Raw genomic sequence first — 25468 nt, 5'->3', positions numbered from 1 at the left:
TACATAAGGACTACTTATGTAGTTACAGTTCACAAATAGGCTGGACGCGGTGGCTTACATCTGTAATCCCAGCACTTTAGGAGGCCGAGGCAGTGGATCACCTGAGGTCAGGAGTTCGAGACCAGTCTGGCCAATATGGTGAAACTCTGTCTCTACTAAAAATACAAAAATTAACCAGGTATTATGGTATGCACCTGTCGTCCCAGGTACTCGGGAGGCTGAGGCAGGAGAATTACTTGAACCCGGGAGGCAGAGGTTGCAGTGAGCCAAGATCATGCCACTGCACTCCAGCCTGGGGGACAGAGTGAGACTTCCTTGGAAAAAAAAGAAAGAAAGAAAGAAAGAAAAACAGATTTACAAATAGAGTGTGTCCAGGAAGAAAACTAGAGGCTTACAACTTAAAAACATGTCACATGAGAATTCACTGCAAGGACCAGGAATGTTAAAAGAGCAGTCATCGCTTGTCTGACCCTGTGAACTAGGTTGGGTGACCCTGATATCCTGATATGTACTCTCATAGCTCCCAGCGTGTGCCTTTAGTAACCTCATCACTTTTCACTGTAACTATGATCGAATATCTATGCTTAAACATTCATGTCTGTCTTGCCCATTGCTGTATCCCTAAGAATACACTTTCAGTGACTATGTGCTGAATGAATGGAGTGGGGGAAGGTGGGTTGGAAGGAACCTAGAGAAGAGCTGGGAGTTTTCAGTCCCATCCAGACTTCATGCTGCTGAACCAGGGAAGCACTCAGGGTCCCTGTTCCCATTATTCCTCAACTATTTCTGGGATTCCCTGAGAAGCGAACAGAGTCAGGGTGCAATGTGTTGGAAACACATTGACTGTTGGTTCTAGGCCCTCCTTTAACTAAATTTTCTCCACAAGAATTTCTTGAGAAAACAATTTCTAAGGACTTCTGAGAATCTGATTCTCAAACATCCTGGGATGAGAGCTGGGGCAGTGGGCTCTAGCTGTGTCAGAAGGCAGCTCGATACGATTCAAGAAGCATTTTTGATATCTACCGTGTGCCAAGCATCATACTAGTGTTCCACATGCAATTTCTCTCTTTTAGATAAATGCTTATTTTTATTAAAGTAATGCATATACATGGTTTAAAAACCAAATCGTGCTAAAAGGCTCATAAACAAGGCAGTGATCCCTGCACCATCATCTCCCACAAATCCATCTTGCTTCTCTTAGGCAATCCCCCTAACTTTCTTGGCTCTTTATCTTGGTGTTTATCTCCACATTTCTAGATAATTATATGAATTCCACTATCCCTGGTATCATCCATTTTAGATATTACCTGCTGCCTTCCTATTATGATAAATGAGAATTTTAGCGCTATTCACACCCTCTCTCCACCTTCCTCCTCCCACCATAGTTATAATTTATCACCGTTTTTTGTTAAATCTATATTTGAACTTATTATAATTGTGACCAGGTAAATATTGTTCACTGCTGAGTTAATAACAATTATTCTTTTTAAAATTTGAATTTATAGTTATATCTTCTCACCCCCACCAACTGCTATAAAGCAACTCTTAATGCAATTTTCCACAGAATCAACTCTGTCAGAATAATCTATCATTTTATTCTGGCCCTTCCCTGACCCCCACTGACATGCCTCTCTTCTGGAGTTCACCAACTTCCTACTTCAATCTGGACTGGTGGTGGTGGCTCTCAGAGGCTCTGCTTCATGGCTCCTGAGTGAAGACGTTCCTTTCCCATCACCCCAGGAATCTCCTTGGTGTCCCTCTCACATTGAATACCTGATTCCCGGATTCCACATCTTCTTTGTTTAACCACTTGTCTTAGTGGGGCACACCTTCCCTTAGCTTCCTGAAAAATATGCAGGGAGGTACATTTTTTGAGACTTTGCATATCTGAAAACATCTTATTTGATCTTCACAGGGCAGAGTTTGAATTTAGAATTCTCTGTCAAAAATTATTTCCACTTGAAGTTCTGTTGTCTTCGTGTCAGGTGTTCTAGGTGCCAGTGGTACTGTTGAGAACTCTGATGACACTTGGTTCTTGAACATGTGTGTGTGAGTTGGATTTTTGGAAAATTTTAGAATCTTGTCTTTAACCCTGCTCTTCTGAAATTTCATAGGGATATTCTTCGATGTCCATCTTTCACTTTGCTGAGCACTTGTTTGGGCCTTTCAATCTGGGGATTTTTTTTCTTTTTTTTTTTTTTTCATCAGTATTTCCATCCCCTCATTTTCATTCTGATGCCTAAAATGTCCCTTAGCCAGATATCGGGTCTCCTGGACTGATCTCTCATTTGCTTATCTTTTATCTTTTATGATCCACCCTTATGTCTTTTTTCATTCTCCTTTCACGAGATCTCTCTGATGAAAGATCCAGCCCTTTCATTTAAAAAATTACATCAACTATCACCGTTTTAATTTCCAAAAACATTTTGAAAAATAAGCATATGGCATATTGTCCTTGTTAAAATGTACTACCTTATCTCCCTTAGAATATTATGGTCTGTCTAGCTTTCCTTAGTTCCTTCTTACCTTTGCTTTGATCTATTTCCTTCTTGTTGGAGACCGTTCTAAAAAGTTCATTGGAAGCTCTTTGTAAAAGGGCATTAATCATAGGGTAATTTTCACGGTACCTCCAAATGTCTTGGGAGAATTCAATTTCTCCAGAGGAATCCTCTGCTTCTTGGTTAAACCTAGCTGCTGGCATTGAGGAGTGTATGTGTGTTTTACTTGATCCCCATTTTCCACCTGGGCCCTCATCTCCACAGCCCTTATGCGTGGTCTGTACATTTCTCTGGAGAAAATGCCTCCTGTCTCCTACAGAATTGGCCACGGCCTTTGGCTTTGTGGGGCCAGGCTGCTTTCACCTCTTCCTAGCCCCACCTTCCATAGAGTCTAGCATCTGGCACCTCCAGTTCTTAGGGCCATCAGGGCTCTGCAGGAGAAATGACTAGCTTCTTGTTGATATTTCCTTTGGCAAGCATTGCCGCGGGATCTTCCCTGTCCTGATAAGGGATTTCCCTTTCCTCTATCCCATTTCTTCCTTTGTATATGGGAAGGGATTGCCAACTTCTCCTAGTTTCATTGAGGACAGAGTTTGTACAGGTTCACTTGTTCTCCTTGTTACTTGGGGGTAAGTTTCAAGAGAAGAGGAACAGAAACATCTTTACTCTGCCATCTTAAAGTCACAAGTCTATGTTAAATAGACAAAGTTTATATTAAGTCTGCATTATCTTTTAGTCCTCACAACTCTTAACATGGTCATTCATGGAAATGAGGTTCAGAGAAGTTAAGTTTTCTGCCTCAAGTTATAGTTGGAAAGTAGCTAAGAAGCCAGGTCTGGCCAAAGGCGAACCCATGATCTTTCTTTCCCTTACTGTTTCCTGCTTTCCAACATGCTGAGATCAAGGGAGAGTGGCAAACTATAGTGTAGCCTGGATCAATAACTGGAAGTATAATTTAAGAAAGAACTTTGGGACAGACTGTTAACCAAGGCTATCAAGAAGAAACAAGAAATGCCTAAAGTAGGGTCCAACATTGGGGTAGGGAGTTGAAGGACTCCCAGGGAATCCTAGAATCAGACCATGAAGAAAGTTAAGAAGGCATACATCCTGAGGGAACTTGGGAGAGAAATTGGTTTCCAAGGACCCAGAAAGAAAGACTGGTGAGGTCAGTGCGGTTACATTGTGAGAGCAAAAGAAATGATACTGTGGGCACTGGACTTAAGCCCATCCTGAGACACCGATGACTTCCAGATCCCCAGCCTCTCATTGCTATCTGGATTAAGACTCCTAATGTTCCCCAGACCAGCTCTCACTGGCCTCAGCCAAGGTGAGTTTCCACTTCCAGGTGAATAATAGGGTTGGTAATAGAGCAGGTCAGAACTGAGAATGCTGGTCCAAACTGGATGTGCACAGTTCATTTTTTTTAGACCAAAGCATATCCTTACATTAATTCCTGTTTACACATGGCCCATGGGTTTCATTTCACAGACTAACTCTGATCAGTGACAGCTGTCTGGAGCACCACAGGGAGAATGACTCTGTGGCTTTGTCCAAGCCCGGGGGAATAGAATGACATAGCTGATTAGCGATGTCTGCCAAGGGTGCACAATAGGAGAGCTAAAGAATGTGTGCTGTCACAGATCCAGGCTGTCTCTTCTTCCCAGACTCATGTCCTCTGTAAATGTGATCCAGTTGCTCTCAATGTCCTTATTCGAGTCACTGGTAAGAGTTGAACAACATAGGTCCAGGGATGCTGCCATTAGGTTCAGTTTTGAGATTGACCTCTATCTTGGTATGGATGCACGACCACTGGATATAGTCTGTGACATTTGGTGTTAGTTTTGAAATTGTTTTCCAGGCTACATTTTCCAATCATTTGTCCAAAAGAGACTTTTTATGGAAAACTTCCACTTGGAATGGGACAGAAGGCATTCTCTTTATGATGTCCATTCCTGGGATGCATACACTGGGACGTTGAAAAATGAGTGGATCACTGGAGAAAAGAGATAAGCCCTCTTGCTTATGATCCCTGGAGTTCCATATTTAGATAGCAGCACTTCGAGGACTCCAGCCTGTGGTTTCCTTTCATGTCCTGAGTAAACGCTGAGTCTCGTGGGGAACATGAGCAGTAAAGATTACGCAGAACACCACAAAAATAAACAGGCACACTCCATTTCAAGCAGCTCATAGTTTTATCATAAAATACAAACTTTCTAAAATTAAGTGTCTTACTTCTATTTTACCAACAACAACAAAAACAAAAATCACTCATGTTAGCTAAATACAGATGCATAAGTGGTTGAGCAAGCAAGTATGAATATGAAGACAGAGTGTGTGTGTGTGTGTGTGTGTGTGTGTGTGTGTAGCTTGTGCCATGTGCGAGGGGGGCTATTTGTGTGTTGGTGTTGGCCAATAGATGAATCTGGTCTTGCTGTTTTGTCTGTGACCTGGTCGAAAACTTGCCTTTCCAAACTTCATATTAGGCTTTTGCAGAACCCAGAAATTCAGAGCCCTTAGTCCTGATCCAAGGGCTAAGGGAGGAGAAAGGAGAAGAGAAGGCGATCTAAAAGTTTATGCCATTCCCGCTGGAGGAAAAATAGGGGCTGTGCATCACGGGACCTCCAGATGTTGAGCCGAACCTGGAAGAGAGGGAGTGTGAACACCATGATGAGATTCCTAATGTTATCGGAGAGATTAGAAAAAAATAATATATTAACTTTACGGTTGTCAGAAACAGTGAAGACCACGACAGGCTTGGAGAATAAAGGCTTTGGCATAAGAAAAAGCTTTGGCATAAAAAGCTTTGGCTCTGGGAAAGTGAAACACTAAAATAGTACAATTAGAGGACAATCAAGAGCTTCTCCTTCGGCTCACTTAGATCAGGAAGCCCCTGGAACCTGTAAAGATTGTTTCAAGGGAGCCTACCCTTTCTTTCTGCCCAAGACCCACAGAACAGGGACCCTCTCTGGATCTAAGCATCTTACCTGTATTCCTGTGACCACTCTACCTGCCTTAGAGGACCAGACGTGTCCCTCAGGAAAATCTACAACATCAGAGAACTTAGGGGCAGGTCTAGCATTAGATTTTCGAGTCTGGACAATCCCAGAGTCCCTCCTCCCCTTACCAGCACCAAGCTAAATCAGGTCCTCCAGCACTGACTGAAAAGTAAGCCTTGAGACACCACTGAGTGCCTAGGGCTTTGCTGGACCCTCAGGGAAGGAAGAGTTAAGACGTGAGCCTCACCCTCTAAGAGCGTGTGCCTCTCCTTTTCTCCCTGGCACACTCCTATCCATACTTCAAAATAGAGTTCAAAAGCCATCTCCTCTGTGAAGGCTTCCCTGACCTCTCCAGATGGAATCATTTACTTACACTTCTGGAATCTTACTGTAATTTCTTCATCCATCTGCTCAGATATTTTGAATGAATGGGAACAGAACTCAATACAAATTACAGGAGAGCAAATGGCTAGATTTAATCTAATCCTGGGATTCTCAATCACTTTTCAGCTGGGCGGAGGCATATTATAGAAGAGACTCACGTTCATGTACCCTCCTATGAACTGAAGAAACCAAAAAGGAGGGTGGAGGAGGGGAGAAATAATGGAAACAGACCATGGCATTCATTTGTAGTGCCTCAGCAGCTCACTGAGTGTCCTGGAGCAAGTTAGGCTGGGTTGTCTCACTCCATTCTCACCAAAATAACTTCCAAGAGAGCAGAGACTTCGCCTATTTCATATCCAGCGCCCAGGACCTGACACAATGTGGGTGCCTCGTAAGCAATCCATGAGATTGGTAACCCAATCTCTGTTTCTCTCTTTCAGAAATCATATTGGAAGATTATTCAGAAACCATAACGATGTTATTACAGGGATACCCTGCATTCCACTCTGACTTACAAAATGAAGTCTGTAACCCATACTTCAGTATTTAACAATTATCAGTAATCAACCGTTATCATGACGCAGCTCATATCTGATTACCACACATGCAGCTAGCTCCTCCAGGTTGAAAACTTCTGATCAGATCAGTGGCCACTGGCATGATCTAGACAGGATGTACGCTAGAGGGCCAGAAAGAGGAGCAATCTGTATGGATGAGAACTATCAAGGAACGCTTCCTGGAGGAGGAGGAACTTGAGCTGCCTGTTGAGTATGACAGCATATGTCCTAGTTTGTGTGGGCCAGCCTCTATGCTGGCATTTCTGGTATAATTATTTTATAGTTTCATTTATTTATTTATTTGAAACAGAGTCTCACTGTGTCACCCAGGCTGGAGTGCAGTGGCATGATCTCAACTCACTGCAATCTCTGCAGTAGGAACAGAATGGGAACAGGTGTCCACCACCACACCCAGTAAATATTTTGTATTTTTAGCAGAGACGGGGTTTCACCGTGTTGGCCAGGCTGGTCTCAAACTCCTGACCTCAGGTGATCCACCTGCCTCGGTCTCCCAAAGTGCTGGGATTATAGGCATAACGCGCCGTGTCCGGCCTGGTATAATTATTATCTGTACTCCTTTTAACTCTCAGATTTATTCTTGCTTGGAAGATAAATTGTATGGTTATCCCACCCTGACGAATGTATGCAAATTGACTTGGCAGAGGGCTCTACTTCTCCTTCCCTGAGGACATGGAAGCCTCTTGCTCCTTCCTCTCCCCTTCACACGGTTTTGTCTCTTGACTCCTCCTTTTCTGCTCACCCTCCTTGTCTTTCACACTAAACTCTCCACTTAGGCCCACACACCCTCCCCACCAGGCGCAGCCTCACCTTGATCTTGTTCCATCCAGCATCTCGCGTCAGCCCCCCAAAGCCAGCCCTTTCCTTAGGAAACACTTTCTTCACTTGGCTTCTTGTATACCAGTTTCCCATTTTTTCCCCACCTCACTAGATAGTCCTTCTTATTAATAAAATCTTTGCTGATTCCTTCACATCTCCGCAGCCTCTACATGCTGGAAGTCCCAAGGCTCAGCCCTTGGACCTCTTCTCTTCTCTATACTTGTGTATTCTGGGCCATATCATCCCATCTCATCCCATGCCTTGAAATCTACATGCAAAGGGTTCCCAAATGTATTACCAGCCCCAACCTCTCCCCTGAGTTCCAGACTCCTACAGGTACCTGTCTATCAAGAGCTCTACCCAACTGTCTAATGAGACTCAACTTTCCAAAAGACCGATTCTTGGTAAACAGATCTTTGCTCTAGGCATCATGACCTTAGTTGTTTTGTTTTGTTTTGTTTTCTGAGGTGGAGTCTGGTTCTGTTGCCCACGCTCGAGTGCAGTGGCATGAGCTCGGCTCACTGCAACCTATACCGCCCAGGCTCAAGCGATTCTTTTGCCTCAGCCTCCCGAGTAGCTGGGAGTACAGGCACCCACCACCATGCCTGGCTAATTTTTGTATTTTTAGTAGAGACAGGGCTTCACCATGTTAGACAGGCTGGTCTCGAACTGCTGACCTCAAGTGATCCACACACCTTGGCCTCCCAAAGTGCTGAGATTACAGGCATGAGCCATTGCACCTGGCCCAATCACCTTAGTATTTTATCGCTGCTGCTGCTCCAGTTGCACAAGCGAAAAACCAAGGAGCTATGTTTCCCTTTCCCTCATTACATGTTCAACCATCATCACGCCCCACCAGCTCTACCAAGAAAATGATACATCACAGATCTTTTCACTTGTCCCCTTTCCCAGGGCCACTGCCTTCATCCATGCCACCAATGCCTCTTACTCAGTCAACTATAAAGCTCCTAGCCTGCTCCCCTGCCTCAGCTCTTACTACCCTCACAGTCCATTTTTCAGACATTGGCCAATGTGATATGTTTTATATAGAAAATCAGAACATGTCCTCATAAATTTAAAAGCCTGCAAGGTTTTCCGCTGCTCCTGAAACAAAACCTCTAGCCACACCTACCAGTCCCTGTCTGGTCTGGCCTGGCTACCTCTGATATCAATTCCACGCACTCTCTCCCTCACACTTTGTGCTCCAGCCACAGGTTCCCACCTCGGAGCCCTTGCACTTTCTATTCTTTCTGCCCAGCGGCTCATCCCCCACCTATATGTGTGTTTCATTCTCTCATTTCATTTAGATCTTGGCTCAAGAGGCTGCCCTTGATTTTTCCCCCAACCCCAACCCATATCCCGAGGACCTGGCCTTGCGTGCATGCTCGCTTATCTCCTTATCGTCCATTTCTCCTCCTAGAATGAAAGCGCCTTAAAAGAAGGAAAAACGTTGTCTCATTCACTCCAGTATCCCTGGAGTGAATTGTGCCTACAATAGTGCCAGGCACACACAGGATGCTGGATCAATATTTTTTGAATGAACAGATCATCCACTCTGGGTACTCAGGTTTGCACCTCTTATATTATTTTTCTGACCTTGTGGTCCCTGGTCTCCCCAGTCTCTCAGAGCATCAATCCACCCTGCTCCTCCTCCTCGCCCTCCTCTTTGCCTCCACTGTCTCTGGCTCTCCCCAGGCTGCCTCCCACCTCTCAGGCTGCTCCTTCCTCAGGCTGCCTTCCCACTCCTCCAACCTCTGCCCCTCTGCAGACCTGTAGAGACCAGGTCTCAACCCTCTGGTCTCATAGCTCCCAATCAGTGCTTCCCAAAACCTGGCTGAGGAGACATTGAGACCACCCTCCCTCCCAGAGACAGCCAGAGGTATCCCTGCAGCAAGTCTACCTTTCCAGAGCCCAGAGTCACAGCACAGAATGTAGAAGTTGGCCAGCCTGCAGGGGGCTCGTCTGGGTCTCTATTCTCACCTCCAGGGTATGATAATCTCGCCCACAGGTCCCTAGAGTCACCTCCAGGCCACACCCTATCTTGCTTCCTCTTTCTCTTCCTGCCAGCCCATCAATTCACTCTGACGTGCATAAATCTTCCCTGGATCCCCAGGCCTAGCAGTCCAAAGCCTTTCATAATCCAGTCCCAACCTCTCTTTTACAATCCCATTTTCCATCTTTTTCAGAGACAAATCTAATGCTTCAGCCAGACACCTTTATTTCCCAGGCCTCCAGCTTGCCGCACGCCTTCCCATCTGAGGGCCTTGCCCCTCCTGCCTGGAATGCCCTCCTCCCGGCTCAGCTCACTGGAATCTCCCTCCACTCCTGCAGGGATCCTGCCTCTGTCCTCTTTGGTCACTTTGATGGTTTTCACTTTGCCAAGGCACTAACATTGTTGTGCCCACATTTCATCTGCTCTCAGTTCTCTGAAGGGAAGAAGTATGTCCTATTCATCTATGGGTCCCCCGCAGGCTAAATTCAAATTAACTGCATGTGTTAACACAGCGTTTCCCAGGGTGTGTTAGGTGGAACACACCATGACATACTCTGCAAGAAAAAGGAAGAGAGAGAGAGGAAGGTAAGAAGAGAGAGAGGAAAGAAAGGAGGAAAGAGGGAAGGAGGAAAGGAAGGAAGGAAGGAAGGAGGGAGGGAGGGAAGAAAGGAAGGAGGGAAGGAAACGTTTTATTTAAGGGTGTGGATTTCATGTTTAAATAATACTATCAACCACCTCCTTGAACATTCTTCATGCACCCTAGGAAATTAAATGATCTGAGAATTCCAACAGTTAAGAAATCTGTTTATCTCTGTTTCCCACAGCTTTTCCCAAACAGATCTGACTACTGAAACCGCTTTCTAGCATTTATCCCTTTTAACAAGCTATTTGGAGAAAATACTGATTGAAAGGATGAGAGTTTGGGGACATGGGTCGGCACGGCAGTAGAGGTTCTGTGACGGGGAGGTAGAAGGATGGGAATCACTGTCAGGCTGGGAAGTTGGGCCTTAATCCTATAAGGTGAGTTTTTCAAACCAGGTCATCCGTTCTCCAGGGTGAGCCTGGGAGACTGGGATTCCCAGGAATGACACGGCACCACCTGCCCATTGGAGCATCCATATTAGTGGAAGGTTTTGTGGGTGGGAATGAGTGGCTACGTATTGTTATATTAAAACAAACACAAATTTATGACTCAACAGCATACACAATTTGAGTAGAATTTTCAGCCAGAATGTTGAGTTTGTGCTGGCTGTTTGCTGTTAAGCTCTCAGACCGTCCCAGGAAATACAAGCTCCTTGCCTCTGCAGTTTGGGAACTTGGTGGAAAAGTGTGGGCAGCCCTGATAAGCAGTTGAAGGCTCTTCAGCAGAGCCCATCACGAAGTCAGTGGGATGTTCGAGAGATTAGCCGGGCAAGGAGCTCAGGGGGCAGACAGTAGGAGGTGAGAGCTCTAAGGAGATTAGCTGGACATATCCTGTTGTAACCAAGCACATGGGCAAAGGCAAATGCATCATTGTACCCCCTGTCCTGCCCGTGGAGTGGGTATCCATATATTATAGTGTGCAGTTGCATTTTTGCAAGCAGCCCTGAAATGCACCTACGAAAGGGGCCCATCAGGCCCCAGACCCTGTTCATCTCTGCACCAAGTTCCTCCAGGACCCACATAACTACTGGCCACAGGTGCAGGGCCCATCCCACCACGCAGCCATGGGACACACATACTGAGAAAGCACCAGTAAGCCCACCCCACTTGCCCCCACTCCCACCAGGTTTCTGGATACCCTTAGGCTTCCAGTGAGCGCTGACTCACCCATATGCTTGGGGAAAGAGGTACTGGGGTCCATCTCCTGCCATGGGGGAAGGGTCTCGGGGGTTGGCAGACATCTTTGGAGGTGTCCTCTGATGGTAGGGATAATTGGGCTGGACAAAAGGGGTGTAGCTTGTTAGTGGGGTGTAGGAAGAGCGGAAGATCTGCTGTCCCATCTGCTGTGGGTTGCATGGCATCACCTGCAGGTCAGAGAGAAGAGAGGGGTGAGGTCACCATTCCCCAGCCCAACTCTAACCCCAGCCACCCGCCCCCAGCCTCAGCCTCTGTGCCCCTCAGTCCCTGTTGGGTATGCAGAAGGCAACATGTTGAAATGGAGAAAGCCTAGGGCTCAACTTCGATAGTGAGCCTAGCAAGTTACCTAATTTATCTGAGCCTCAGTTTCCCCATCTGCAAAATGGGAAAACACTATCTAGGTTGTTAGTGGGGATGGGGTCAGGTGATGCAAGTAAAGAGACAGGCATATAGTAAATAACAAATCAATGTTATTTCCATTCCCTTCCCTGTTTTCCTAGATTTTCCCTCTGTCAGTAACCATCTCAAAAGCCCCTTTTTTATTTTTAAGGCTTTCATTATCTCCAAAAAGCTGGCGCAATTTACACAGCTCTGGCTTCTATCTCTCCTGAGATCCTTTCAACAGATTCCAAGTCCGAGACAGCCCTGCCCAGAAGTCCTGAGACGGCAGCAATGTCCTACTTCTGTGCCATGCAGTGTGGGAGCCGCCGGCCCAGCCACACACGACAGTTGAGCATTTGAAATGTGGCTCCTGTGCATGAAGACTTGAGTTTTGAATTATACTTAATTTTAGCTAATTTAAATTTAAATAGCCACACATAGCTGGTGGCTGCCATAGTGGACAGTGTGAGTCTAGGAGGAAGGGCAAAAAAGGGCAATGGGGTTGAACACAAACTCTAGGGAAATACAAGAATTCAGTGGGGTTTCCCAGACCATCCGTAACAAACTCCCACCAAGAACTGGGGCTCCCACCATCTTGCTCTGACATGGCAGAGACCTCATCCATCTCGTTGACTACTGTCTCCCCAGCCCTAAGACCGTGCCTGGCTCACAGTCGCTGCTTAACAAACATATGTTAAATGAATAAACGCAAGAAAGGAAGAGAGAGGAAAGTGAAGAGAGATGGAAGGAAGGAGGGAGGAAAGAAAAGACCACTAAGGTGTCTGCTTGAATACCTAAAAGGTGGGGAGCTTGTTGCCTTATGAGCACTGCATTCCACTACTGACAGCTCCAAATATCAGAAAACCTTTTCTCATACAAAGCTGACATCCATCCACTTGTGTGCTGAGGGGAGTGATCAGAACTTGAAGAAACTTCTAGATTTCCATTTTAATACAAGTCTGGGGTCCAAGTGCTCAGGGTTCAGGCACTCTGACATCCCTCTCTCACCCCACAAGCCCTTATCTAAAAAAAAAATCCACAAAGGCTAGCACTCATTGAGTGCTTGGAATGTGCCCAGCCCTTCACATAGATGCTGTCATTAAAACTCCAGAAAGTCCTGTGAGGTCGGACCATTATGATTTCCAGTTTGGAGACAGAAAATCTGAGGTTCAGAGAAGTGAAGCAACTTTCTCAGTGTTTCCAGCATCTGAGCTGCGGTCAGAACCCCAGCAGGGTAAGCCCAGAGCCCATACCTTGTTTTGCACCAGCCTCTCTCTGCTATGTCCTCTCTGGAAACCTGAGTCCTCCCTCTCGGTCCTCCCCAGTGTTCTCCAGTAGAGATGTGGCACCTGGTGATGCTGGGCACAGGCACCAAACCCCAAGGTGATGAGCTAAAGGTCAGAACACGCCAATAGCACCTCCCAGGACAGATGTGGGTTAGCATGGCAGAAAGTACCCCTGTTCTCACGGGGGAGGAAGTGCCTGGCCCTGGGAGGGGATCGAAGTGGAGGAGGCAGGCCCTGGAGCTCACACAGTATTATTGAAAATGTGCCCCTGATTCGAGGTATCTGATAAAACTATAAAGCAGAGCTTTATAGCCTGCTCTGGATTCATCTCCAAATACACTCCTCCCTGACAAAAGCAATGGAACAGTGTGCCCAGAATGCCGCACTTATATAAAAATGTTTATATAAATAGATAACACCAGAAAATATGTAAAAAAACCATTAAACAGTGATTGCCTCCAAGTTTTAAAATTTGTTTTACCATGTTTTTATATTACTTTCTTCAAATACATACACATGAACGCGTGTACACACATACACACAATTGTCTAAAAAGATTCTCTCTGGAGTCAGGTGGATGATACCCCTGTTCAAGGGGTGGAGACGATGGGGCTGATGATCCCTGACCCAGATCATCTCTCATATCAGCTTCATCTCAGGATGCAAGGGCTCCTGCTGCAGAGAAACCAGTGCTGCCCCAGGTAACAAAGCTGCCTACACCTACGGGCCCTTCCCTACCCTTCCAAACATTCTGACACATTTCAGGCCAGAGGTGCAGTTTGCAGGGAGGGTGGAGCTCCCTGGAGAGAGAGGAGAGGCAGAGGCTTTATGAGTTGAAGTGTGGGCGTGTCCATCTTTGTGTGGAGGAGCAAGGCCAGCCTGGGGCTATAGCGGGCTGGGTGTTGGTACCCTCTACTTCTCCATTCTAAGCGCCTTTCCTCACACCCCCATCCCTGCCCCCAGACTCAATATCCCTCAATGTGCTTCTGTATCTATTTGTGTGCCTGTGCCTGGACACAGACTCCTGCAGGTTGGTGGCATGTGTACAACTATACCTGTGCTTCTATCTGCATGTGTGTGTGTGTGTGTGTGTATTTGCATTTCTATTTCTGCTGCTTTATTTTTGTGTGGTATTTTTGTGCATCTATGTACAAGACATGGTAAAACATGGTCATTGGAGTGCCAGCCTGCCAGAGGTCAAACCTCAATTATTGTCCCACAGATATTCATCCCAACCTACCTGTGAAAGCAGTGTTGCCAGATTTAGCAAATAAAAATACAGGACACTCAGTTAAATTCAAATTTCAGATAAATAATACATATTTTTAGTATAAGTATATCCCATGCAATATTTGGGACATACTTACACTAAACATTTTTTCCCTGTTTATCTGAAATTCAAATGTAACTGGGTGTCTTGGATTTTGACTGGCAACCCTACATGGGAAGACTGTGGCTCCTCAGGCCCGCTGATGCTGAGCAAAGCCATATCATTTGCGTTGACCAGTGGAAGGTGGGTGGAAATTCCCATGGACATGTCTGAGCTGAGGATTTCAGAGGCATCACATGTTTCTGCTTGCCCTCTTGGGCTCCTGCCATCCGCCATGGAAAGAGCAACAGGTACTGAATCTTCAGCACAGGCCCAGAAGAGGCATGTAGAACCCACCTAAACCTGATCCACAGCCCAGCTCAGCCAGCCCGTAGACCTGAGCAAGAAATTAACATTTATTCTTGAAAGTCCCCGAGTTGTGGAGGCTGTGTATTGCCACAGCAACACCTAACTTGCATGTTCACTTTATGACTTTGGACAAGTTACTTAACCTCTCTGTGCTTGGGTTTCCTCATCTATAACCTACCTCACAGGGTAATTTTGAAGGCTAAATTAGTTAGTGCAGTCACAGTCCTTAAGGGCAGGCCCAGCACACAGGAAGGGCTCCATTAAGTGTCCACTGTTATTACATATGGACATCGGTTTGTGTTTTCCACATGCATGCTGGTATGTGAGTCTGTACTCTGGAGCCAATGGTGGGCCGGAAGTATATTGGCTGGTCACCAGCTGGACAAAGAAGAGGGAGCAGGTGCACCCTGTGACCCAAAGGCCTTCATGGAGTCAGGACGGAGGAGAAGAGATGGTTTACTTACCTGTCTGGAGTAACATCCCAGCTGGGGATGCAAAGCCTGCTGATAGGGCATCCTCGCTGCCTGCTGTGGGTACAGGCCCTGGAGAGAAAGAGAGGCTCAGTATGGCCAGGCAAGGGCTTCTGTGCCAGAAGGCAGCAGCTACTCAGCTCAGTCTCCAGCCCATATGGCTGGACCTCCAGACAGGGCTGAGTTTGTCCCATCACATCACTGGCCAGACCCATGGGCTGTCTGAGGTCAGCTGGGATCAGGCCGAGACAAGCAGGATTCACACCACTTAGGAATCTTCAGCAGTCTTCACTGCCTTTTCAGTGAGTATAGGAGACAGGAGCTTCAAGAGCCTGACTGCCTCCTGGGCCCTGGATCTCTTAGTGGCTGTGTGACCTTGGGCAAATCACTTCACGTCTCTGAGCCTCTTTTCCCTTATCTAAAAAATCACATGTGCTCAGGCCTGCAAAGCCTATGAAGGTAGCCACATTCTCTTTGTTGCTGTCCACACAACTTTTCGAAATGCCTTCCCCTAATCCCATACCTACCCCCTGAAGACACAAGGTGTCCATGTACATCTCTACATGTGTATGTTGGTTTGCATCCATGTTTAAGTACACCTGCATGTGTGTTTGCATTTTTGTCTATGCAACTGTGTACTTCTGTGTACAAATATACAACTGCGAACCCAGGTGTATTAGTGTGGGTTCCTGCTGCTATATGTCTATGTGTCCATACATACACCTGTGTCCATAGCTTACGGAGCAGGGCAGTGTGAGGATGAATGAGTTTATACATCTAAAGAGCTTAGAATAGTGCCCAGCACATAGTAAGCACTCAATGTTCGGTGTGTTTGTCATCTCTCACTGCCTCCTCCCTTAAATAGGCTCTCTGGCCATTCAGCCAGATGGGAAATTGACATTTTACTCACAATTCTGTCTCGGGGTGCTCATGTGTCCACATACAGACAAAAGACACACACACACACACACGCGCGCACACACACACACACACACACACACACACACACAGCAGAACTGCTGTTGTGGGAGTGGTCAGCTCCAGTCTCAGAATCTGCCTCCTCTTGCCATTCCAGAGTTTCCCCTTTAGATGAGGCTCAACACCCAAAGCACCTCTCAGCCTAGGACATCTCAGAAGATCTGCGGCCTGAGAGGCTGCCTTCATTCTGGGCTCAGCTTGTGCCAATGACCAAAGTGTTGATGATGGCTGACACTACACCCTTGAGGATTTCCTCATGGCCTATGGACTTTCTGATGTGGAGTCTGTGAGGAGATCTTCCTGCTCTCCTCCTGCTCCATCTTCCAGGTCCCCAAGAGGGCACATCTTCTCAGAGCCTCTCCTTGCTCTCTGCTCCCATGCAGGGGACACTCCTGACGTTCCTGTGCTCAGGCCCCTCCCACTTTTGCTCACTCCATTACCTGAAACTACTCACCTGCTCCTCTTTACTCCAAGCCCTGCAGCCTGGGGCAGCCTGTCTCTCCAATCATGATCACTGTCCTGTCCCCGCAACCCCAGCTTCTGCCTGAACCTGGACAGAGCAGTCTGACTGATGGGGTTGCCTCACCTGTTCCCAGCCCTCCATGAGCTCCAAGACCACTAGGCAGGCTGCTGGGTGTCCCTCCTCTGTTTTGCCCCCTCCTCTCAACCCCATTAGCACTTACCTCTGCTTTCTTTGGGCAGTTGTGCACCTGCCCGTTTCTGTTTATATGTGTGTACATCAAACGTGTGTGTATATACGTTTGTGTGCATATGTGTGTGCACACTGTCATACACAAAGATCTCTGCTGGGAGCATGGTCACTGTTTTTGAGACTCATTGTGTCCTCTGAGAGGGTGGCCAGAGCTAATGCCTCCAGACTGCAAAACCTACGGTGCAGCAGCTGAGATCCCCTATGGGACTCTTTTATCTTCCTTCCGCCTCTTTTTCATCATCTTCTCCCTCAGGTCTCCCAGGGTACAGCACTGAGCAGTCTCCAGAATGCCTAGCATAGGCCACCCAGCCACCCCTCACAGGAGCCCATCCAGGGCTTAAGCTGGTGGCCCTAGTCCTCCTGGGAGCACCAGGGAGGAAGGTGCCCCTTGCTTTCCACAGCCAACTTCCCCAGCCTCCACCATCTCACACCTGCTTGTGCCAGTCTGCCCTAGGCTCTGTGGATGGCAAACAGCTGCCCACCCCTAATCAGTCCCAGGGTGGATTATCAGGAGATGGTGCCACAGTCATCAGTTAGAAAACACTGCATGACTTCAAGAACATTTCTAGTTGTTAGCATTGCAAGTGTGTAAAATCACAAGCAAGGGTAAATTAACATTCGCTGTTGTTTGCTTAAGCCATGGCCTCTTCCCATGCACCCCCCCTCCTTAACTGGGAGTAGTGTTTCTTTATGCCAAGTAGCCCAGGGGCCTCTGAAGCTCCTCGGTGTTGGGGACTTTGTCTTCCACGTCTCTGAGTCCTTCCACCACAGAGCTCTGAGTAAACCGGATTTGGGACCTCATCTTTATTCCTAATGCTAAGCAGGAAAGAGACCAGGCTAGACTGTTCCCCGTTTCTCCTCTCTGTCCCTCAAGGTCTGTGGAGCTTTCTGACCCCATTTCCTTGGAAGATTGAGGCTGAATCATAATAAAAATCAACATCTGTGTCACAGATTAAATTTTACAGAGTCTTTACCCTTCCACAGACTCAATTAATCCTTACAACCATATCAGTAGCTGCTGCTGCTGCTGCTGCTGCTGCTGTAATTATTATGAACCCATTTCACAAACCAGGAAACCATGGCTCTGAGCAGCTAACCATCCTAAGCTCTAACTTGGAAGCAGCAGAACCTTTAAAGCCAAGTCTCCTGGTTTCAAAACCGTCTATTATCTCAGGCCCATTGATCAGCTATCTTGAAACTGGATGGCATTGTGAGATCATAGAAGCTGGAAGAAGGTAAATTATGCTGTCCTTCCTTATCACCTGGGAGGACCAATGCCTTCCACAGCCAATTTCAGCTGGGCCTGTTGAGTGCTTAAACTGTCTCATAGAACCCAGCAGGCGTTACCAGCCAGGGTCCTTCTGCTGCTTCTGCTCAGAAGCCCAGGAACCTCTTAGTCAGCCATATGATGCTAAAGACAGAGGACCTTCATGCTCAGAAAATGATATGTCCAAATCTCATCCACTCCAAAAAGTCAGAAGAAATTAACATAGCAAAGAGATGCTATCCCCACTTAATAAAGCAAACCATTGCAAATTAGTTTTACATGGTGAATTCTGTGAGGGCATTTTAGAGTGAATCGGTTTACACTAAATAAATTATGCAGTTGTTTCCCCTTTAGAGGTGGAGATGCATATAGAGCTGGTCTCTGGTTTATTCCTGAACTTGCATTAGACTCCAAGCTTCTATCTTATTCCTCATTTTTTTCAGAGACAGGGTCTCACTATATTGTCCAGGCCAGACTTGAACTCCTGAGCTCAAGTAATTCTCCTATCTCAGCCTCTGGAGTAGCTGGGACTACAGGCACATGCCGCCACACCTGACTTTAGTCATTTTTGAATCCCTCTACATGGCACAATGCTCAGCTTCTAGCAGGTGTGGGGAGCAAAGGTTTTCAAAATTACTTAAATGAATGAGTAAATAAATACATAGAAGTGAGTAAATCACAAGTAGGTGAATAAATGAATAGTGAATAACCAAACAAAAATGCAAGGGTAGAAGCATGTTGGTAAAGGAGTCAGTGACTCACTGAACAGGACATTCCAAGACCTGTGTAAGGACAATAGACTACTAATATGAAACTAGTTCACTTTGGCTTCCTTCTTAGGTCATTTTCATCACAACCTCTCACCTCCACAATGAGGTGTGAGCTCTCTCTCCCTGGGGAGGGTATAGGTACTTGTTCTCTTTAGCAAACACACAAACAAAAAGCTTGAAAACAAAACAGAGAGAGGCTTTGCTAAGTTCCTTTAAGATTCAGGAGCTAAGTCTGGTGTGTCAGCTTGAAGGGCTGTTTTTTTATTTTAATTTAGGTTCTGAAGTACATGTGCAGGTCATGCCGGGTTGTTGCATAGGTGCATACTATATCCGGCATTTCTCCCCATGTTATCCCTCCCCACCCTTCCCACCCCTTGCTGTTCCTCCCCTAGCCCTCCCCCTAACTGTCCCCAGTATGTGATGCTCCTCTCCCTGAGTCCACTTGCTCTCATTGTTCAACACCCGCCTATAAGTGAGAACATGGGGTGTTTGGTTTTCTTGTGTCCATTTGCTGACAATGATTGTTTCCAGATTCATCCAAGTCCCTACAAAGAACATGAACTCATTGTATTTTATGGCTGCGTAGTATTCCATGGTGTATATGTGCTACATTTTCTTTTTTTTTAAAAGACGGGGTTTCACCGTATTGGTCAGTCTGGTCTTGAACTCCCGACCTCAGGTGATCCACTCGCCTTGGCCTCCAAAGTGCTTGGATTACAGGCGTGAGCCACCACGCCCGGCCAGTGCCACATTTTCTTTGTCTAGTCTATCATTGATGGGCATTTGATAAGGAGAAGAGACAATCCCCCTCCCCCATAGGACATAAGGCTTGAGCTGTGTTGTAAGGAAAAGAATGACACAGGGTTCCAAGGGGTGGAGAGGGGAAAACACAGCAACAGGACAAGCCAAGTCAGAGATGTTTCCTTCCCTACTTTCTCGCTTCAGGCTGTGCTGGGCCAGGCTGAGGCAGCAAATTGCCAAGGTCCTGGATGCACAGTTTGAGTTCCTGCCCTTTCCTCATACGACATGCAATTCTGGAGAGAAGCTGGTGAGGGGAACAGTAAACAGAAATCTTGGGCATGGAGAATCTTTCCTGAAAAAACTGAGTCCTGCCTAAAGGGACTATTTAAATTATTGGATTAGACTAAGGCTTAAACCAGAGTGGACATTTATTTAATTTTTCCCTCCTTCTACCCAGTGGGTGGTAGCTCTTAAGGGATATTAAGTTAAATCGACAAAATAAAGAAACTACATTTTCCCTGCATAAATAAGTTCTGTGAGTAGAATTTCTAGTCCTGCTAGAGGTGCTTTACTATCCTTCTGTGTCTGGCCACTGGTTTTCTCCTTTAGCTACGAGCCCAAGAACAAGAATGCATGCCAAGTCACTTTGGTTGGTACAAGCTGAGACTGCTTGGGTGTAGTTTAAGTAAGGTAGCCATATATACTCATCCCTTGGTATCCTCAGAAGATTGGTTCGAAGGCTACCCTCCCTCTTCCATCCTGTGGATACCAAAATCTGAGGATGCTCAAGTCTCCAGTATAAAATGGCATTTGAGGGCCAGGTGCAGTGACTCACGCCTGTAATCCCAACTCTTTGGGAGGCTGAGCCAGATGGATCACATGAGGCCAGGAGTTCGAGACCAGCCTGGCCAACATGGTGAAACCCCATCTCTACTAAAAATACAAAAATTAGCCAGGTGTGTTGGTGCACATGCCTGTAATCCCAGCTACTCAGGAGGCTGAGGTAGGAGAATCGCTTGAACCTTGGAGGAAGAGATTGCAGTGAGCCAAGATCGTGCCACTGCACTCCAGCCTGGGCAATAGAGTGAGACTGTCTGAAATAAAATAAAATGGCACATGAGGATGCTGAAGTCCCTGATGTAAAATGGCATAGTATTTGCATGTAGCTTATGCAAATACTTCTGTATCCTTTTGTCTCTAGATTACTAACAATGTCTAATAATGTAAATACTATGTAAATAGTTATTACACTGTATTATATTTTACTCGCATTATTTTTTGTTGTTGTATTGTTGTTTTTTATTATTTCCTTCTTCAAATATTTTCCATCCAGGCTGGTTGAATCTGAGGATGTGGAACCCGTGGATGCAGAGGGCCGACGGTAATTTGTTATCCAAACCAGGACATGAGAGTGAAAAGGGATGCCATTAATATTATTTTGGAACAGAAGACCAAAATCGGAACTGTCCCAAGTAATCTAGGATATATGCCATCCAACCTTCAAGGAAGTCACAGGAAGGAGATGGGAAACAAGGACTGCCACATCATCTTCTCCTGGGAGCCCAAGCACTTAACCAGCCACAACCAGCAAAACGAGGCTCTCAGTGAAGGGCACAGCATGAACTGGAATTCAGACAACAGAAAGTTAGGACTCTACATACATATGTGTGTGTAGATGTGTGCACGCATGCACATAAACCAAGGGGTAGGTCTCATGTGACTACAGTGAAAAAAATAACCGACAAGCTGACAAGTTGACAATGCCCTACCATAGCCCCCACGAAGCCTCTTCCATGTAGGCAAGGCATTCAAAAGAGTCTAGAGGCTCTTTGTGAAATAGGCCCCCTGCCAGCCACACCTCCTCTGTGGCCAAAAATCCCGTGGATATCCACAGGAGAGCCAGGCCCGCTCACTGACCTGATACTGCAGGAAGGTGGAGGGGTTCGTGAACACTGGTGGAGGTGGATAGTTCAGGTTGAGCCAGAATGGCTGGTTCAGGGTTGCTGAGGTCAAGGCTGTAGCAAAGTGTGGAGTGAAAACATTCCCTGTGTGCTTCAGGTTGTTCTTGTCAGCAACTGTCACAGGTGTGTTAACTGCAAGTCACAGGAGAGGTAAAGTGGGTTAGGGATGGAGGCAGGGAGAGGCCAGGACACCTTCAGCATCGCAACTTCCCTAGGGATTCAGTCTCACAGGTCAGATCACTTAAGCTCCAAGAGGGTTCTTCAAAGTTCTAGTACATTTCCAACTATAGGTGAACATCATTAGTTCATGCCTTGCCAATCTGGAAGGGACGAAATTCCCAGTAGGTCTGGCTTGGAGCTTTTCTTTCCATCATTCACCAGTAAAGAAGGCAGTTTAGCAAGGGAATACAATAAACCAGATTGCTAGGGCTATATATCACCTACTTACAAAATGAAATTCTTTCAGCTGCTTTAGAAAAATCCAACTTTATATGAACCATTGCTATGCCATTGGAATTCCTCCTTATCAAATGATTAAAGCAGCCCCTCCCTAAGGATATATATTTAGAAACGCTAAGAAACTTGCACAGGTTGTTGTATCTATATGGGAATTTTAAAAAATGTTTTAAAACATTAAATATTTTAAAACATTAAATTCAGCATGCAGTGACTCAAAATTGGTCTAAACGAATGAAGTTAGATTGAGTTGTTTCAAGGTAAGAATCCTGGATTCTTCCTTTCTACAAGATGTCGTGGGGTCTTAAAAAATCAGAAATGGGTCCTCTGTTTCCCCCTTACTGGCGTCCTTTTGGAAAAAGAGGTTTGACTAGAACAGTTGTAGGAGGGCAAGGAAGAGAAGGCAGAAACATAATCTCAATGTAGAAATAATCTAAAGCAAGGATTTTTTGTTTTGGCTTGGGCAATTTCAGAAGATATAATACATGCTGGATCAGGGCTACATTCAGAAGTGACTATTAATAATGCTGATATGACCCTTGAAAGCCAACTGCATTTCTCTAGCAACTGTATTCCCAAGAAGGGATATAGGGAGAAAGTCATTTTTCCCATTTTGTAGGTTTTAAAACCGACAACTATAGAAAGGCAGTGAATTTTCTATAGATGAGACAGCCACTTGGTGACAGAGCCACCTGAAGCCTGTGAGGGTCGCTGCAACCCCCTCCCCTGCAGCCCCTCCCTGGGTAGGTCAGCTCACCTTTCAGCTCCAGCCCATCCACTTCCACTTTGTTTCGAAGTTTCAGCTGCCCGCTTGGGTTCTTGGTGGCCCCAAAGAACTCATAGAGTAGGTTCTTCTCGGCTGGACATGCAGGTTTCTTGGGTGGCAGGGGAAGTGACGTGGTGCCCACTGGGTCACAGCCACCCTCCTCACCACAGGTGTCCTTCTGGCTCTGGGGCCACTGGCTGAGAAATAGGCTCTCTCGACCCTTTGTTGGCTCCTTGGTGCCAGGGCTCCATTCTATAGGAAGAGAGAAACTGAGTTAATGCCTCTAGAAGGCCAAGCGCTGGATTCTGGAAGCACCATTTTGTGGATTAAATGATGAATCCTCTGTAATACACACCTGAGGCTTGGGCCACTCTGGGGGACTCTCTTTCAGCCAAATACAATCCCAATCTCTCCCTGAAATCTTCCCTGGCCCCTGCCTAATCTGATCCCCTGATCTCATGCATCCATCAATCCATCTAACCATCCATCTCTCCATCCATCCATCTGTCCATTCATCTACTCACCTGTCCATCATCTTTGTCTTTCTTCCTTGTATCCATCTACTTATCCATCTGTCCGTCCACCCATCTGTCTATCCCATCTTTATCTTCCTACCTTCTTTGCATCCATCCATCCCTTCATCTTTCCTTCCATCATTCCTTTCTTCCAATTAGCTTTTTCTTTCCTCTCCTTCCTTACCCTTCCTCCTTCCTTCCACCCTTCCTTCTCTCGAACCATCCACAGTGCCAGGCCGAGGATAGAAGGATGTCTTGGACACAGTTTCTGCCTTCAGTGAGCACATGGTTTGGTGAGGGAGACACACATTTCTACAGAACATGTGGTCTGAGCCACGCACTTTGTGGTCTCTCATCCTGGATTCTACTTTTGTTTTATTACTCACAGGTGATTCAGCTCACTTGTCAGTGCCAGGCCTTGACCTGAGTGCTGGGGACACAGTTGTGAGTCAGAGGCAGACTGTGCCCAGCAGGAGCTCATAACGAGGAAAAACAGAGAGACATGCCCAGAAATAGCTCCAGGACAAGGCAGATAAACACCACGAGGTGGCAGAGGGAAGAAATGGGAAAACAGGGTGGCTGAGACTGCTTCTATCTGAGAAGCTTCCTTCCAGAAGGAAGTAGGGTTTCGGCAAGGCCTTACATCTAGGGGTGGTGGGGAGGAAGGCATGGCAGGCATGGATAACTGTGGACAAAAGCCTCAAAGCATCAAAGAGACATCGTGAATCACTGGATATAGCTGGAATGTGGAGCAGGGACAAGATTGGTGGCAGACCCAGGTCTCTCTCTGAAGAGGCTGAGCATTTATTCTCCCAATGTAGAGGTACCTTTGGGACCATCACAGATTCTCACTTCTTTTGTACCCAGCAAAAGAAGCTTGTGGGAGTTGAGATCTGGCCACCCACTGGGTGGCTGTGTATTGCACTGGCCCACAGCAGTCACCGGGATCTCTCTAGTTGCAGCCAAAAAGGACCTGTGCCTCAGTGTTATCTGTTGATAATAGACCTGATCCCACCAGCTTTTGGTCTCCTAGTCCAGTGGCTTGGGGCCTGAGCTTGGGGGCTAAGCCTGTCTTCCTAGCACCATCCCAGCAAAGGAAAGAGCTGCTCTAGCCGGGTCCAATTTAGGAGGAAACAACATTTTTAGCAAAAAAAATCCCTAGAGTCTCTTCCAGGAGTTTCTCTGGTTGCTGAATTCAGCCCCTAGCCAGTGAGCTGAAATAACAGTACCCACTAATAATAGCCCTTTCCCCAGAGACCTGTGTACCTGTAGATTCCCACTCACATTTACAGGCACCTTAAACATCTACGAGGCTCCCTCTTCCAAGGTCTGGGCACACAGATACATACACATTCCTATCTGTTGTTCTTTTGACTTAGTGACACGTACACAACTACACACAGGACAGACACATGCACAAAAGTGTACACAGACATGCTTAGATGCACCACTCCTGCATTTTCTCTAACAAATACACTCAAACCTTCACAGCTTCTTTCGGCACACTTTGGCCCACACTTTTGTACACACAGACATGTACCAATGGTGGGCAGGGTGGGTGGGACAGAAATGCTTCCAACCCAGCAGCCACGTCCAACAGGGAAGTATCCATGGGTCCCTCTGGGAGAAGAGGTAGGAGGTAAGTTCTCCCCTCTGGGAAGAGCTCAATTATCTCTCTCCCACAGCCCCTCATCCTAAAGCCCTCTGGCTCCCAGAGCCCTGTCCAGGACCCAGAGTCCAGCTTGCGATCCATAGCTCTGATTCCTCGGCCTTCCTGCAATGCTCCAGGACACAGAATATTTGAGACGACCTTGTTCTTATTTTCTCAGGGAGATGAATTTGGACCCTCCCGATATGGGCATCTCTCACTTACTCATCCATGCTCATAGCCCAGAGGGAATTGTTCTTTTGGCTAACAGGAGTATGGTCACTCTCCTAGTGACTGCTGACCCTAGGCAATGGCCATGTCCATCAGTCTACGTTCTTGGAACCTTATAGTCTGACTGGTTATATCAGAACAACACACAGAATTCTGGGCATAAAGTAGGAGAATCTTGGGATGTGGCTGGCTTTCCTGGGAAGAATGTGACCTCCTCAATAAAATAAGTCCCAGGAAACAGATTTCAGGGTCAAAAGTCTGCACTGTGCCTGGATAATTTATGTATCCACCCTACTACCCCAGAGAGGGAGGACCAGGCCTCACGTCCAGAACAGGTGCCTCCATGAGATAGATGCCAAATGATCCCAACTACCAATCAAATTTCTCTTCTATACATCTTGGCATCCCCAAGCTGCAGTTTTGCCCTGAAGCCAGCTAGGGTAAACACTTCCTTCAATGCACTCTGAATACCTGTTTGATTCCAAAGTTAAGCCAGTTACTACA

At 46.5% G+C, this 25468-nt stretch overlaps 1 protein-coding gene across 1 annotated transcript in view; it reads right to left on the bottom strand.

Moving 5' to 3' along the window:
• Nucleotides 1-4667: 4667 nt before the first annotated feature.
• Nucleotides 4668-25468, bottom strand: part of CUNH1orf94 (chromosome unknown C1orf94 homolog) — a 42472-nt gene continuing 21671 nt past the window's right edge. The window contains exons 3-7 of the mRNA XM_032246842.1: nucleotides 22562-22822; nucleotides 21305-21480; nucleotides 14914-14991; nucleotides 11075-11271; nucleotides 4668-5137 (exon numbers count right to left, since the gene is read on the bottom strand). Coding sequence (XP_032102733.1) covers nucleotides 5062-5137; nucleotides 11075-11271; nucleotides 14914-14991; nucleotides 21305-21480; nucleotides 22562-22822 — 788 coding nt within the window. The 3' untranslated portion in view covers nucleotides 4668-5061. The remainder of the gene's footprint in view (nucleotides 5138-11074; nucleotides 11272-14913; nucleotides 14992-21304; nucleotides 21481-22561; nucleotides 22823-25468) is intronic.

This window comes from Sapajus apella, unplaced genomic scaffold (genome assembly GCF_009761245.1).
Source record: "Sapajus apella isolate SASKATOON/1434 unplaced genomic scaffold, GSC_monkey_1.0 scaffold62, whole genome shotgun sequence".
Taxonomy (NCBI): Eukaryota; Metazoa; Chordata; class Mammalia; order Primates; family Cebidae; genus Sapajus; species Sapajus apella.
The sequence above is the reverse complement of the archived record's forward strand: the minus strand, read 5'-3'. Positions and strand labels throughout refer to the sequence as shown.